The sequence below is a fragment of the Schistocerca gregaria genome, chromosome 1 (assembly GCF_023897955.1).
Source record: "Schistocerca gregaria isolate iqSchGreg1 chromosome 1, iqSchGreg1.2, whole genome shotgun sequence".
NCBI classification, from domain to species: Eukaryota; Metazoa; Arthropoda; class Insecta; order Orthoptera; family Acrididae; genus Schistocerca; species Schistocerca gregaria.
In genome coordinates, this window is record NC_064920.1 from 857,879,345 (window position 1) to 857,892,534 (window position 13,190).

Sequence of the window (13,190 nt, forward strand, 5' to 3'; positions counted from 1 at the left end):
ACATGTTCTGCTGAAGGAAGTATATAGGAGCATTGATGTCGAGCCATTAGAGAAATACTGATGGCAGACCGAAGAAAGAATTTTCAGAGAAATGTATGGATTGAACCAGTACATAGGTCAGAGAAGATGGAGTCTCCCAAGGCTTATCCAATAGCGAGAAAGGCTCATTCAATCATGAGAAATGCACTGCCCTGCATCCAGCCGACACCAGCCCGAAGAATGTCGAAGACAGAGGCTGAAGAATGTCTTCTAGTAGGCACGTTCAGAACAGTAAAAGTGAGGAAACCCAAAAGTCAGTTGGACTGTCAATTATAAAAACAAGAGTAGAGAAACGCATAAGGCACCAAGTGGGCATCCCTGGGCCTCTGCATGCAATCCAACCCTGCTTCAGTTTAGTCATGGCGTTGAACAGAGTGCTACATCTAAAACAGAAAATATGGTGTAGCTGAAAGGCGAGCAATGAAAAGAAAGTAAGAGAGGGGCAAAGTGTGAGCTGGTCATGGGGGCAGGATTGGGAGTTAGCCTGGTGTCATCAATAGGGGGGTATATAAAATAAAAAGAAACTTCCACATGGGAAAAATATATTAAAAACAAAGATTTCAAGACTTACCAAGCGGGAAAGCGCCGGTAGATAGGTACAATAAATAACACACACACACACACACACACACAGAATTTCTAGCTTTCGCAACCGACGGTTTCCTGAAGAAGCAACCGTCGGTTGCAAAAGCTAGAAATTCTGTGTGTGTGTTTGTGAGTTTTATTTATTGTGACTATCTACCGGCACTTTCCCGCTTGGTAAGTCTTGGAATCTTTGATTACAATAAGGAGGTATCATAGAATTGAGGATTCCTTTCGCGAGGAACGGAAAGAAGAGCGCCATGCAGCAGTAGTCTACTTCACAGTACATACTCTATTAGAGGGAGCATTTGACAACCAGGTGTCACTTTGGCCCTGAGTGAGCAGATGTCTTATTTGTACCTGCAGATTTGCAGATGGGATCAGCAAAGCAAATGGGGCCAAGTAACCAACACTCTAGCCAAATGGTCCACTAGGTAGTCAGTCAAACAAAGAGCCGTTTAATAAAGTGGAAGACTCATAACATTATCAATTCCGCTGTAATAACACTATGATCCTGGCAACAACCGGCAAGGGATGTAAAAGCATATCCCATTTTATCCATGGTTTTCGAGCATTAACTGTAAAAGATGGTAGCACCCTGAAACTCCTGAACGTAAAGACACCAAAAGATCATGGGGCAAAAGACTTTAAGCCCTTGAAATAGATCAGTCCTCATTCACGTCTTGGGCACCAACGCAGAGGGGAAGAGCTGTTTACAAGAAAACATGAGGAGTGCATTCCAGGATGGAGAGGAGGAGATCCTGGCAGAGTGCTGCGAAGCGCATTCTAATTAGAAGAGAAGGGATAACCTGGGTGATTAGAGAATTGTTGAATGGCAATTCCATAGGAGACCAAGAGTTGGTACTGTCTCAACACAAGAGGTAAAGTTATGTCCCCACAATGTCTCTTTCCTCAAGTGCAATCGTAGACACTCAGGAATACAAACGCATGCACAAAATTTGTGGAATGAACGTATGTGTGAATGGGCATTCTCACGTCCACATGTTACCTCACTGTGCAAGCAGACTGCTGTGGGTCCCCTTCCTTGCTTAGGAGCTTGTGCTGCATTTATTGTGATGAAAAGGTGACAGAAAAATAAAATGCAAAAGTGACTGTAGGTAAAGAAGTATCTAAACAATGGAGGTTTGAGAAATACAGGATGACGACAATGATCTGTTTGCACATTTCAGAATGAAATCAAAGTGAGAGTTTCAATTTTCTGTTTAGCTAACTGTAGCGATAGGCTGGCAGTAAAATTTGATTAGCTGGCAACTGGCAGCGTATATACTGGGAGGTTCTTATTCATTATGTGAATGTTTATTAATTTTCAATGCCTCATTTATATTTTATTTTATGAATAAAGTTGTCTACATAATTTTGATCTTTAAAGCTTATATGCTATGTAGATTAACATCTTCAGACTCGACAAATTTGTGAATTGCACAGACGCGAAAATCTACTAGAAAGGAGGTTGTATTTTCAAATTTTGTATTTTTTGCATCATCAATGTCCTTCATCTCTATTTCTAGCTGTCTGTTGAGGAGCTACACATACTCCATAATTTGTTTCGTTCAGAGGTCAGGCTCCCCAGTTCTGCTATTAACTTGCCACAGGATGAACTTTCGTCGATAGTTTTCATGTACACCTTTTATAAGTTTCTGTCTTATCCTTCCCTATTTTCCTACTTCGAAACTTGCGGAATCTTATTCTTTAAAGTAATTCAATTGTACACTGTTTATCTAATACTTGATGCTCCACGCATGTGATCTAAAATTTTTATTCAATTAGTCTTTAGAAGCTTTTTCTTTACCTGTAATCATTTATAAATTTAAGCATGCTTCCTTTGAAGGCAATAAACATTATTGCTAGTTTTGTTTTGTTTTAGGGTAGGGGGAAAAAAAACTGTGCTCATACTTGCCCACGTCAAACAGAGCTCACACACATGAGTGCAGACTCAGCAACTGAAACCACATTGCGAGCAGCACCACCTGTGCATGACGAGAGTAGTGACTGGGTGGGGGTGGCAGACAGTGAAGTGCTACAGGTCAGACAGAGGACAGGGGAGACGGGGAGACAAGGGGGGGGGGGGGGGGGAGTAGCGGAAAAGGAGAGAAATAAAAAGACTGGGTGAGATGATGGAATGATGGCTGTGTAGTGCTGGAACGGGAACAGGGAAGGGGCTGGATGGGTGAGGACAGTGACTAATTAAGGTTGAGGCCAGGAGGTTTACAGGAATGTAGGAAGTACTGCAGGGAAAGTTCCCACCTGCACAATTCATAATATTGTTAAATTCCATCCTGGATTTTCTATTTTGATTCAAGTCAAATCTATAGTACACGAAGACAGACAAGAGTTAAAAAACAACTATACATCAATCCTAAGTGACATAAGAGAAGACAGCTAAAAATAGGGACATGGAGAAAGATCTATAAAAGACACTATACACAAATGGAGGTCCACAAATAAAAATTAAATAGCCTACACCATATTGCTACAATGGATAAAGAGTAAAACGCCGTTGACAGCTCATGCTTCATTTGCTAAAACGGTTGATAACTCAAGATGGCAAACCAAAGCGAGAATGTAAACAGTTTAAAAAATAGGCATTCCGTAGGAAACGGCGGGCAGTAAAAACTTGGGCGCAATGTGTACAAAGTGATGGTGGAGCACCACTTAACAAATTACGATGGTTAAAAAGGCAGTGCCCAATACACAACCTAATTAAAATGACCTCCTCCCAGCAGGAGGGCCAAGAGGAGGTTGCCCAAGCTGCTGGGAGAGGCTTAATAACCTGGAGCTTATTCCCACGAAGGGAGCACCAATGGTGATACCAAAGTGAAACCACCTACCAACAGATGGCAACACAGAGATCATCAGAGGGAATATAGGAAGTAGTGGGATGAGGTGCGATGAGACTGCAACCTTGGCAGCGGTGTCAGCAGCTTCGCTTCCTGGCAGACTGACATGACCAGGAATCCACATAAACATCACAGTAGCTCCATCAAAAGTGAGCAAGGGGTGCACTAAGGGGTGGGCACTGAGCAGTGTGCCGGAAGCCGATATCGAAAAACATTGGTGCCAATGACAAAGGCACGCCCGACACTATGGACAGTTCAAGAGCCATCAGTCTACACAAGGGCACTGTCGCGAAGTTCCATGGGAAGATCTTGGAACTGAAGGTGATAGAGAAAGTTACAGCAGTAGGACTGTGGCAGTTCGTATACAGACTCTCAACCAGGCTAGTGTAAAAGGCGGCAGTGGCCAAACGGATGCCACAAGGATGGATAGTGTTTAGGTGGTGTAAGAGGGACAGAAATGCGGATGCAAAAACAAAGCACTCATAGTCTTATTCTGAACAGACAAGGGACTGCTACAAATGGAGGAGGGTGGCTTGATCTGCACCCCAGGAAGTGACGCTGATGGACAGCATACAGTGGACTGCCAGTTAAGACCCATGGGAGGACCAAGAAGAGCTTCCTATTGTGCATCAGCCCCAGGAATTTCGTAGTTTCAACAAATGGAAGAGCAACAGGCCCAAGATGTAAAGATGGTGGGAGAAACCAATTGTGCCGCCAGAAATTCATACAGATGGTTTTGTCAGAGGAAAAACGAAAGCCATTGTCGATGCTACAGGAGCAAAGATGATCAAAACATAGGTGTAGATACTGCTCAGTGAAACAGTTCCATGGAGGACTGCAACAGATTGCAAAATCATCAACAAAAAGGAAGCCAGAGATGCCCGGTGGGAGACAGGCCATTATAAGGTTAATGGCGGTAGCAAAGAGTACAACACTCTAGATGGAACCCTCAGGCACACCGTTTTCCTGGATAAAGGTGCCCGACAAGGCAGAACCCACACTCACCTTGAGAACTCTGTCTTTTAAAAATTCCTGAAGGAAACGGGGCAGGCAGCCACAGAAGCCCCACGTATAGAGGGTGTGGGGATACCAGTTCTCTGGCAGGTGTTGTAGGCCTTCTCCATATAAAAAAATATGGTCACAATTTGAGATTTCCGCAGAAAACCATTCATGACATGGGTGGACAAATTGATGACATAGTGAACTGCAGAACAGCGCACTCGAAGTCCACACTGTGCAGTGGTTAGTAAACTGTGAAACTTGAGCCACCATACCAGCCGGCATGAATCACCTTGTAAACACAGCTGGTGAGAGAGATGGGGCTTAGGTACGGGTATGATGGTGGGGCTTCACAACAGCGTGTGGGAAATGTGCCCTTTGTCCAGATGTGGTTGTAAGTAGTAAGCAGAAAAGTGCTTGTCCCCAAGAGGTGCTGCAACATCTGGATGGGACAGCATCTTGGCCTGGGGTGGAGCATCGGAATGAACTGAGAGCATGATCTAGCTCCCCTGCCTTTAGGCAGCACTTTAGCACTCACGATTCTGGGAAGATAAAGGTATCGCCTGAGCCGCCTCTGCTCGTTTCCGATGGAGAAAGTTAAGATTATAGTGGGAAGAGCTCAAAATTCCCGCAAAATGGAGGCCCAAGGTGTTGGAGATAGCAAAAGGGTCCACGATGACATAATCTGCTACTGTCAGGCCAGAAATTTGGGAACGGATCTTGGTCCCAGAGAGACAATCTCGAGATGAAGCAGCATGGCTGCCATTGCAGTTGATGCAGCAGGAAGACAGAGGCGGACAATCGCCTTCATGCACATCCCTACCACAGGTTGCATATTTGGCTGGGTGTCGATGAGATGTTCTAGTGTGGTTGAAACTGGTAGCAGCGCATTAAATTCAGAATGTATGGTAGGACTGTGTGAATTTCATAGCCTGCTTTGATCTTGGACGGAAGCACCATCCTATCAAATGTGAGAAAGAAAGAGCGTGTGTTGCACAACGGAGGAATCTACCTTTTTCATCACCTGATAGACAGCAATGACTCCCTGATCAGAGGTGTGACTGGATCTCAGTCTCGGCTAGACTGTCGAGCAGTCTTGTGTAAATAACACCATGGAAAGACTTCAAAGTTCTATGGGGCTCGACACGGACAGGACAGCCATGGAGAAGTGAGCGGCAAGCAGTTGTTGTGCTTGAGAATCAGAAGTAGTCTCCAAAAGGAAAGTGCCATTCCGCAAATGAGAGCAGGATTTCACAGGGCTGGCAATTGCATCAACAACTTTCTGAATAATAAACGGATTTACCATTGCAAAGGACTGACTGTCTTCAGTACATGAAACCACGAGGAACCGTGGTGCAGCTGGAAGGGTCTTTGAATCGTTAGCTTCATTCAGTTTACATTTCGAAGATATTGGCTCATTGTTACAAAATCCCCATGATTGCCAGTATCTCCGATGGCATGCTACTTCCAACTGGGGCTCCTGTCACATGAGGGTGCACCTGCCTTAGGTGATTGTTCACATCTCAGGTCACACCTCCCAAACACCTGACAGAGGGATCAATTGGCAATTTGGGAAGGTAGCAGCTCAGGCAATCACCCCTCCCTGAGCCTGGTCTGTACCAGGGGATACAAGCGAACCCTAACTGTCAACCCAGGGCTGGGAATTATGCATTACCCAGTCACCTGTTATGTGCCAGAATCGTAGGCCAGCCTTCAGGAGCGCACAGAGGAAGAAGAAAAAGAGGAACCTCAAATGTAAAATCGGAGGAAGGCAAGGAAAAGGGGAATGAAAAACTGTGGTGAGGCTCATTCCCAATAACACCCCAGACATGTTTCCAAGGGGGTGGGGGGCGAAGAATAGCAAAAGGATAGAGATGCAACACAGAAAGAAGGAAAAGATGCTGCAAAGGCTGGGGCTCCACGGTAGCCAAGCACAAACCCACCCAGGAGTGGCGAGCCCCCTGGGAGGATTACTGCTTGTAAATCACTTCATTTCACAACTTAACCTCAACACACTACACAGTAGAACACACATGGGCCCCAGCTGTTTTTCATTCCTACCAAAGCTGGGGAGCAATGCACTATATGAATAGACTCCTTCCAGGAAATTACGCATGCACATTTATGCTGATTGAAATTTATGCGTGTTTGCAAAGTTGAACATAAGAAAGTGATTGTGTGCATACATCTTAAGATCCCTGCTTCAGCAAGGAGACTGTCTACAGAACTAGTCCGGAAGGCACCTGTGGCCTGACGAACTTCACGATGATGAAATGGGCCTAACAATTTCAAAGCCAAAGGCACTGCTGACCCATAAACCTGGCAACCATAGTCCAGTAGAACGAGACCAGAGCATGCTAAATACGGAGAAGAGTAGTGCAGTCCACACCCCATGTGATGTAGGCAAGGAAGCAGAGCACTTTAAGCTTCTGAATGCAACTAATCTTTAGTTGAGGAATGTGGGGCAACCAAGTCATCTTTTTATGAGGAAGGATGCCCAGGAACTGGGATTGTGCAACAGCTTCCAAACACAGTATAAAAGTTGAGATCTGGGTCAGGATAGACCATGGTAAGACAACAAAAATACATTACCTGCGTTTTTCCAGGAGAGAATTGGAAACCATGAGAAAGGGTTCACACTGACCAGTCAGATGGCACCTTGGAGATAGCATTCAACTGAGGCTACTGAGTGAGAGCTGTACCAAAAGCAAAAGTCATTGACATAAAGGGGATGAACTGCAGTCAAACAGAGGTTAGTAATCCATTGATAGTGATGTGGAGTGTGATACTCAGGACAGTGGCATGTGGGACACTGTTCCCATGGACCTATGGACAGCTGAGTGATGTACGAACTTGAACTGGGAAAAATCGATGGGATCAAAACCAATGAATAAAAATCAACAGGGAGTGTCAAAAGCTCATCATCATGTGAAAGTAAAATGTGAGGGTGCCAAGTGGTTTCATATGCCTTATATAGGTCAAAAAGGATGCAATGAAGTGCTGACGCTTAGGAAAATGCCTGTTGGAATGCTCTTTACCGGACCAGATGGTCAATTGTGGCTCTGATATGAGGACAAAATGCCCTGAGACATGAGAGACCAGCACAATCTGCAGATAACGATCATTTCCAGAAGTGTGCAGAGCACATTAGCAAGGCTTAATAAGTCGGTAACAGTAGAGAAACATTGGGTTTTTGCCTGGTTTAATGGTTGGGACGATGAAACTACCTCACCACTGCAAAAGGAAGACACCTTTGGGGCAAATAAAGCTCTCCTTAATCCATATCATATGGTGCAAACTGTGTTCTTTCCAACAAGAGTGCAGGGGAACAGTAGCACAACAACTGACAATATTTTTTGTTCATTTTCATTACTAACGGAACATTCAGCTAGGAAAAAGGCGAATGGCCTTTCAGACCATGATGCACAAATTTTATCACTAAAAGGTTTTTGTGCTCAATCACATGTTAAATAAATCTATAAACTACTCAGAAAAATTAATCGAGTTGCAACAGACCTTTCTAAACCCCTTTAAGGAACAAGAGCAGCAGGGTATGTAAGTGCCAATAACCTAGACAATAAATATAATGCTTTCCTTGACACATTTCTCATCCTCTTTTGAAGTTTCTCTCCACTAGAATGTTCAAAACAGGGTACTAGCACTAACAAGCAGCCTGGGTAGCTGACTAGGGCCATAAGAATATGTAGAACAAAGTGGGAATAACACCAAAATGTTAGAAGCAGTCACAACCGAGCTACAGCAGCCCATTAAAAACAATACTGTAAGGTGCTTAAAAAAGTTATCAGGATTTCAAAAAGTATGTGACACACAATAGAATAGCTAACCATCATGACAAAAATAAAACCATATGGTCAGTCAAGCAGGAAATGTGTGGTCAGCAGCACCAGGTTGAGAATATAAATTCAGTGCATAGTAGATATGTTTCAGTTACTGATAAGTCAGTATTTAATAATCATTTTCTGGATATAGCAGGTGAACCAAATAGAAGCTTGGTTCCTACAGGGATTCGCATAACTGTCGTAGAAAATAACTTTCCAAGATGTTGTCCAAGATATTCTTCCATGATACTGATAAGAGGGAGATTGAGTCAATAATTAAATCACTGAAGACTAAGGACTCTCATTGATATGATGAGGTCTCTAGCAGAATACTAAAACCCTGTTCTGCATATGTTAGACCAGTACTTAGCCGTATCTGTAGCTTTTCCTTTTGGAATGGTCAATTTCCTGACCTATTAAAATGCTCAGTAGTGGTGCCACCTTTGCTAAAAATCAACAAAGAATAACTTAGAAAATTTTAGACCTACTTTGAAGGCATCTGCATTTGATAAAGTTATTGAAAAAGCTTCATATACAAGGGTAATTTATCAACTCACATACTTTGCTGTCAAATGTATAGTTTGGTTTTAGAATGGGATTAATGACTGAAAATGCTATTTTCTCTGTAAATGCTAGACTGTGTCTTCTTTGATTTAACTAAATTATTTGTGTTCATAACAAAATATTATTGCAGAAGTTGGACTATTGTGGAATAATGGGAGCAGCTCGCAATTGGTTCAACTCTTACTTTAAAAGCAAACAACAGAAGGTCATTTTCCGCAGTATTGAGAATGGCTATAACAAGCAGTCCCAATGGGGCACAGTTAAGTGGGTGGTGCCCCAAGGGTTGGTGCTGTGGCTGCTGCTGTTTCTTATTAATATAAATGATATGCTTTCCAGTGTGACAGGTGATTGTAAAATGTTCCTGTTTGCCGATGACACCAGTTTGGTAGTGAAGGATATTGAGTACAATTTTGACACGTTATAAAATAACGCAGTTCATGAAATAAAGTCATGGCTTGCAGAAAATAAATTGACGCTAAATCACACCAAGACTCAGATTTTACAATTTCTAACAAACAATTCAGCAAAACAGTCATTTTGATTCATAGAATGGACATACGTTTAGTGAGACTGAACAGTTCAAATTCCTAGGTGTTCAGACAGAGAGCTGTAGTGGAAAGCCCAGGTTCAGGATCTTGTTCAAAAACTAAACGTTGCATTATTTACCATAAGAAAAGCATCTGAAATATGTGATGGTTCAACAGGAAAAGTAGTCTACTTCACTTATGACACATGGTACAAATTTTTGGTGCAGCTCTTCAGATTCAAAAAGGGTCTTTTGGGCTCACAAAAGGGAGGTTCGAGCAATAAGCTGTTTAAGTTTGCAAAGCTCTTGTCGCCGCCTGTTCAGTAGTCTGGGAATTCTGAGACTGGCCTCTGAATACATGTGTTCTTTAATGTCAATTGTTGTCAACAATATCAGCTTATTCTCAAGAATTAGCAGCTTTCATTCAGTTAATACTAGGCAGAAATCCAATCTGCATTTAGAACGCACCTCCTTGACTCTTGTGCAGAAAAGTATGCAGTATTCTGCTGTATCCATTTCCCATAAGGAAGCCAAAAACATTAAAAAAATTTAGCACTAATAACACATTTTCAAATCCAAACTGAAAAGTTTCCTTACAGCTCACAACTCCTATTCTGTCGCGAATCTCTGGGACATATTAAAAAATTAAACTAATTCCTGTGTTATATGTTGTTGATTATGTACATTTGAACTTATGGTTTGCTGTCTGCAGAGGATACGTATACGTTACATTTTATTTATAATTACTCCTCTGTTATAATTTAGCATACTGACTTGTTACATGACCATGGAGACTTGCTCCTCAATTAGGTCCTACAGAACATGACATAAAATAAAATAAACCACTCACAATTGCAAAGGGAAGACATGTTAAAGGCAAATACAGCTGAAGACCCTGAGTAGATATAGCTTTTGAATGTTCAGGTAACGAATCATCTGATCAGAAATTGAGTCAGGGCCTGGAGCCGTATTGTGAGATGAGGCAGGAGCCTGAAGCAGTTCCCAGTCAGTGAAAGGTTCACGGATTCAGCTTGGTGGGGGTGAAACTTAGAGAGATGCCTTCAACTTGTCATTTATGCAGCAGAAAGACAGCTAGATATGAAAAGGACACCGGTGTTATTGCAAGGTGTTCAGCAAGAGCCAACACATAGGTACAAATACCACCGTAAAGGACAAGACCCAGAACAGTTGGTCAACATTTCATGTGTAAAATGCCCACAATGACGCCACCTACTATGATCAAGCACTCTCCCCAGGGTGTCACCCAGCTACAGCAAAGGCCAACTGGTATGATGGCTATTGCTGGGAGTGCTGTTGCCCAAGGAAGATGGGCATCTACTCCTTGGAATCCATGGGGAGCTAGCAGCTCAATCAACAGTGTGATCCCTGTGTTGTTAGTGGGCTCAACAGAATGGGTAAGTAATGACCTCACCACATCAGATTGACTACTATGTTGGCTTTGAAGTGCAAATAAGAGCCTACATACGTATTTAGAGCTGATGGTCTTTAACAAAGTATGCAGTAGGCACTATTTAAGGTGTTCTTCCCAGGTTGGTACACACTAAAGAAAAACCTGTAGAATCCAGAAGGGGACCACAAACTACTTTTGTCAAAGGTGGTGAAGAAAAGAATATTGCAGTACAAGATAGGAAGTCAATGCTGCAATAGCATCGGACTCCACGCCCTACGAAAGAGTCGTGAGCCCCCTGAGGGGAGGGGAGGGGCCATCAACATGAACAGAAGAAAGGAAAAGACAACATGGAGAGAAGATGAAACAGTACTGGAAAAATAAGAAACAGCAAATAAATAAGAGTAATTTGTTATACGATCCTAATAGCTCAATACAAAGATAAATAATAAGGACATAGCAAATAAATTTAACAGAAAGAAACAATGACCTGTCAGGGCCACCAACACTTATAATTATTTCAGTTAATAAAAGCATTATCATATAAGTAAGTGCATTGAGCTAGGTTCACCAAAACAGAATAACTTCTTTCTCATGTAAAATTTTTAGTTTGCAGTGTGCCAATAAACTTTTATATTGAGGGAAAACATCTTAACTGATTCCTGATCAAAACAAATTTTTAATAACAATTATCAAGCAAGCTACTCCTAGTTTATATTCATTAATACTTATCAGAGAAAGTTTTAAAAATAAAACATACCAGATTTTTTGGTTTTAAAAATGATGCTTTGTAAGTTTCTGATGGTCTTCGTACTGAGGATGGCTAGAAAAGAAATTATAAAGAACAATTTTTTAAAATTTCTAAATCCTTATAAACAAAATAACAACACATTAAGAATTTCACATGGAATGTAAGAATTTTAGTAAGAACTGCACTGGATATTCACACACTACCATATATGAGTAAAGACTCAGCTAAAACTTGTTAAACTACTCAATAATACAGCTGAATGTATGAGCATAATCCCAAAAGTAAGGTCTCCTATTTTTTTTATAAATACAGAACTCTGTTTGTTTATTGTGGCAGTTGGTCACACTGTTATGAGGAGCGCTTCATGCGCTGTGTGTAAACATGCGCACACCATGCTGAGGCGCTCAGTCTTGGCTTGGGAGGCGTTGAGAATGGAGCTACTGTTGGATGTTACTGCCAAATGTGAATTGCGCGCAGTCATTCGGTTTCTGAATGCAAAGGGCATTGCACTGACTGAAATTCATCGCCGATTGACGGAAGTGTATGTTGAGTCATGTATGGATATCAAAAATGTTTGTAAGTGGTGTAGAGAGATTGCAGCTGGTTGGACAAAATTCACGACGAACAAAGGAGCGGGAGACTGTCACTTTCTGAAGAGACTGTGTTGAAGGTTAATCAAAGGAAGCGTGAAGATCGGCAGATCACCCTGGATGATCTCTGTACCGCTCACAACATTTTAACAGAGACATTGAACTACTGGAAGGTGTGTGCAAGATAGGTGTCACGCATGTTGACTGAAGCCCACATGCAGCAACAAGTTGATGCTTCCTCCGCATTTCTTTACCGCCTTGCAGCTGAACAGGACAACTTTCTGGACTCCATTGTCACAGGTGACGAGAACATTTGATTGGAAAGTGATCCATCTCCGACGACGAGGTGAAAGAAGAGGTTCATAACTTTCTTAACAGCATGGCGACAAGCTGGTATGGCATGGCATACAAAAACTGCCACAGTGTCTACAAAAATGCATTGACACAAATGGTGATTATGTCAAAAAATAGCTAAATGTTCAAGCTGTAAACTGATGTAAACCATTGTAGAAATAAACAGGACTATGTACATACAAAAAAAATAGGAGACCTTACTTTTGGGATTACCCTCGTATCAACTTATACTTCTCTACAATGAAACAGGGAAAGACAATTGTCATGAACCTCTTGCTGAAAAACCATATAAAGCCAGTTCAAAAATTTATTTAACAATACTCAACATGAAAGTCAATGACATAGTTGGCAGTAACAGCCACAGACATAAGCAAACTGATTTAATGTTTTTGGTAATTTAATTGTAAAATGAAACATTGCATGTGCAATAAAAGATCAATATCAAATTTAAAAAAATAACAATATGAACATAATCATTAACTAAGCTGTTTATATGCTCAAATATCAAAGAATGCCAAAACACATGTAGAAGTGCACAAGTATGGATTTTTAGTAATGTTGCACCCTGAACACATGCATTACAGTTTTCACTGAAACACATCCACACTGCTCCTGCACTATCTACTCTTGTTTTGTTACATCATATCTATCTTTTCTTACCTCTTTAAATATATATTAAG

At 41.8% G+C, this 13,190-nt stretch overlaps 1 protein-coding gene across 1 annotated transcript in view; it reads right to left on the reverse strand.

Moving 5' to 3' along the window:
• The window catches only part of LOC126272758 (uncharacterized), a 138,287-nt gene that overhangs the window by 45,698 nt on the left and 79,399 nt on the right, over nucleotides 1–13,190 (reverse strand). Inside the window, exon 5 of the mRNA XM_049975878.1 lies at nucleotides 11,576–11,638. Within this exon, the coding sequence (XP_049831835.1) occupies nucleotides 11,576–11,638 (63 nt within the window). The remainder of the gene's footprint in view (nucleotides 1–11,575; nucleotides 11,639–13,190) is intronic.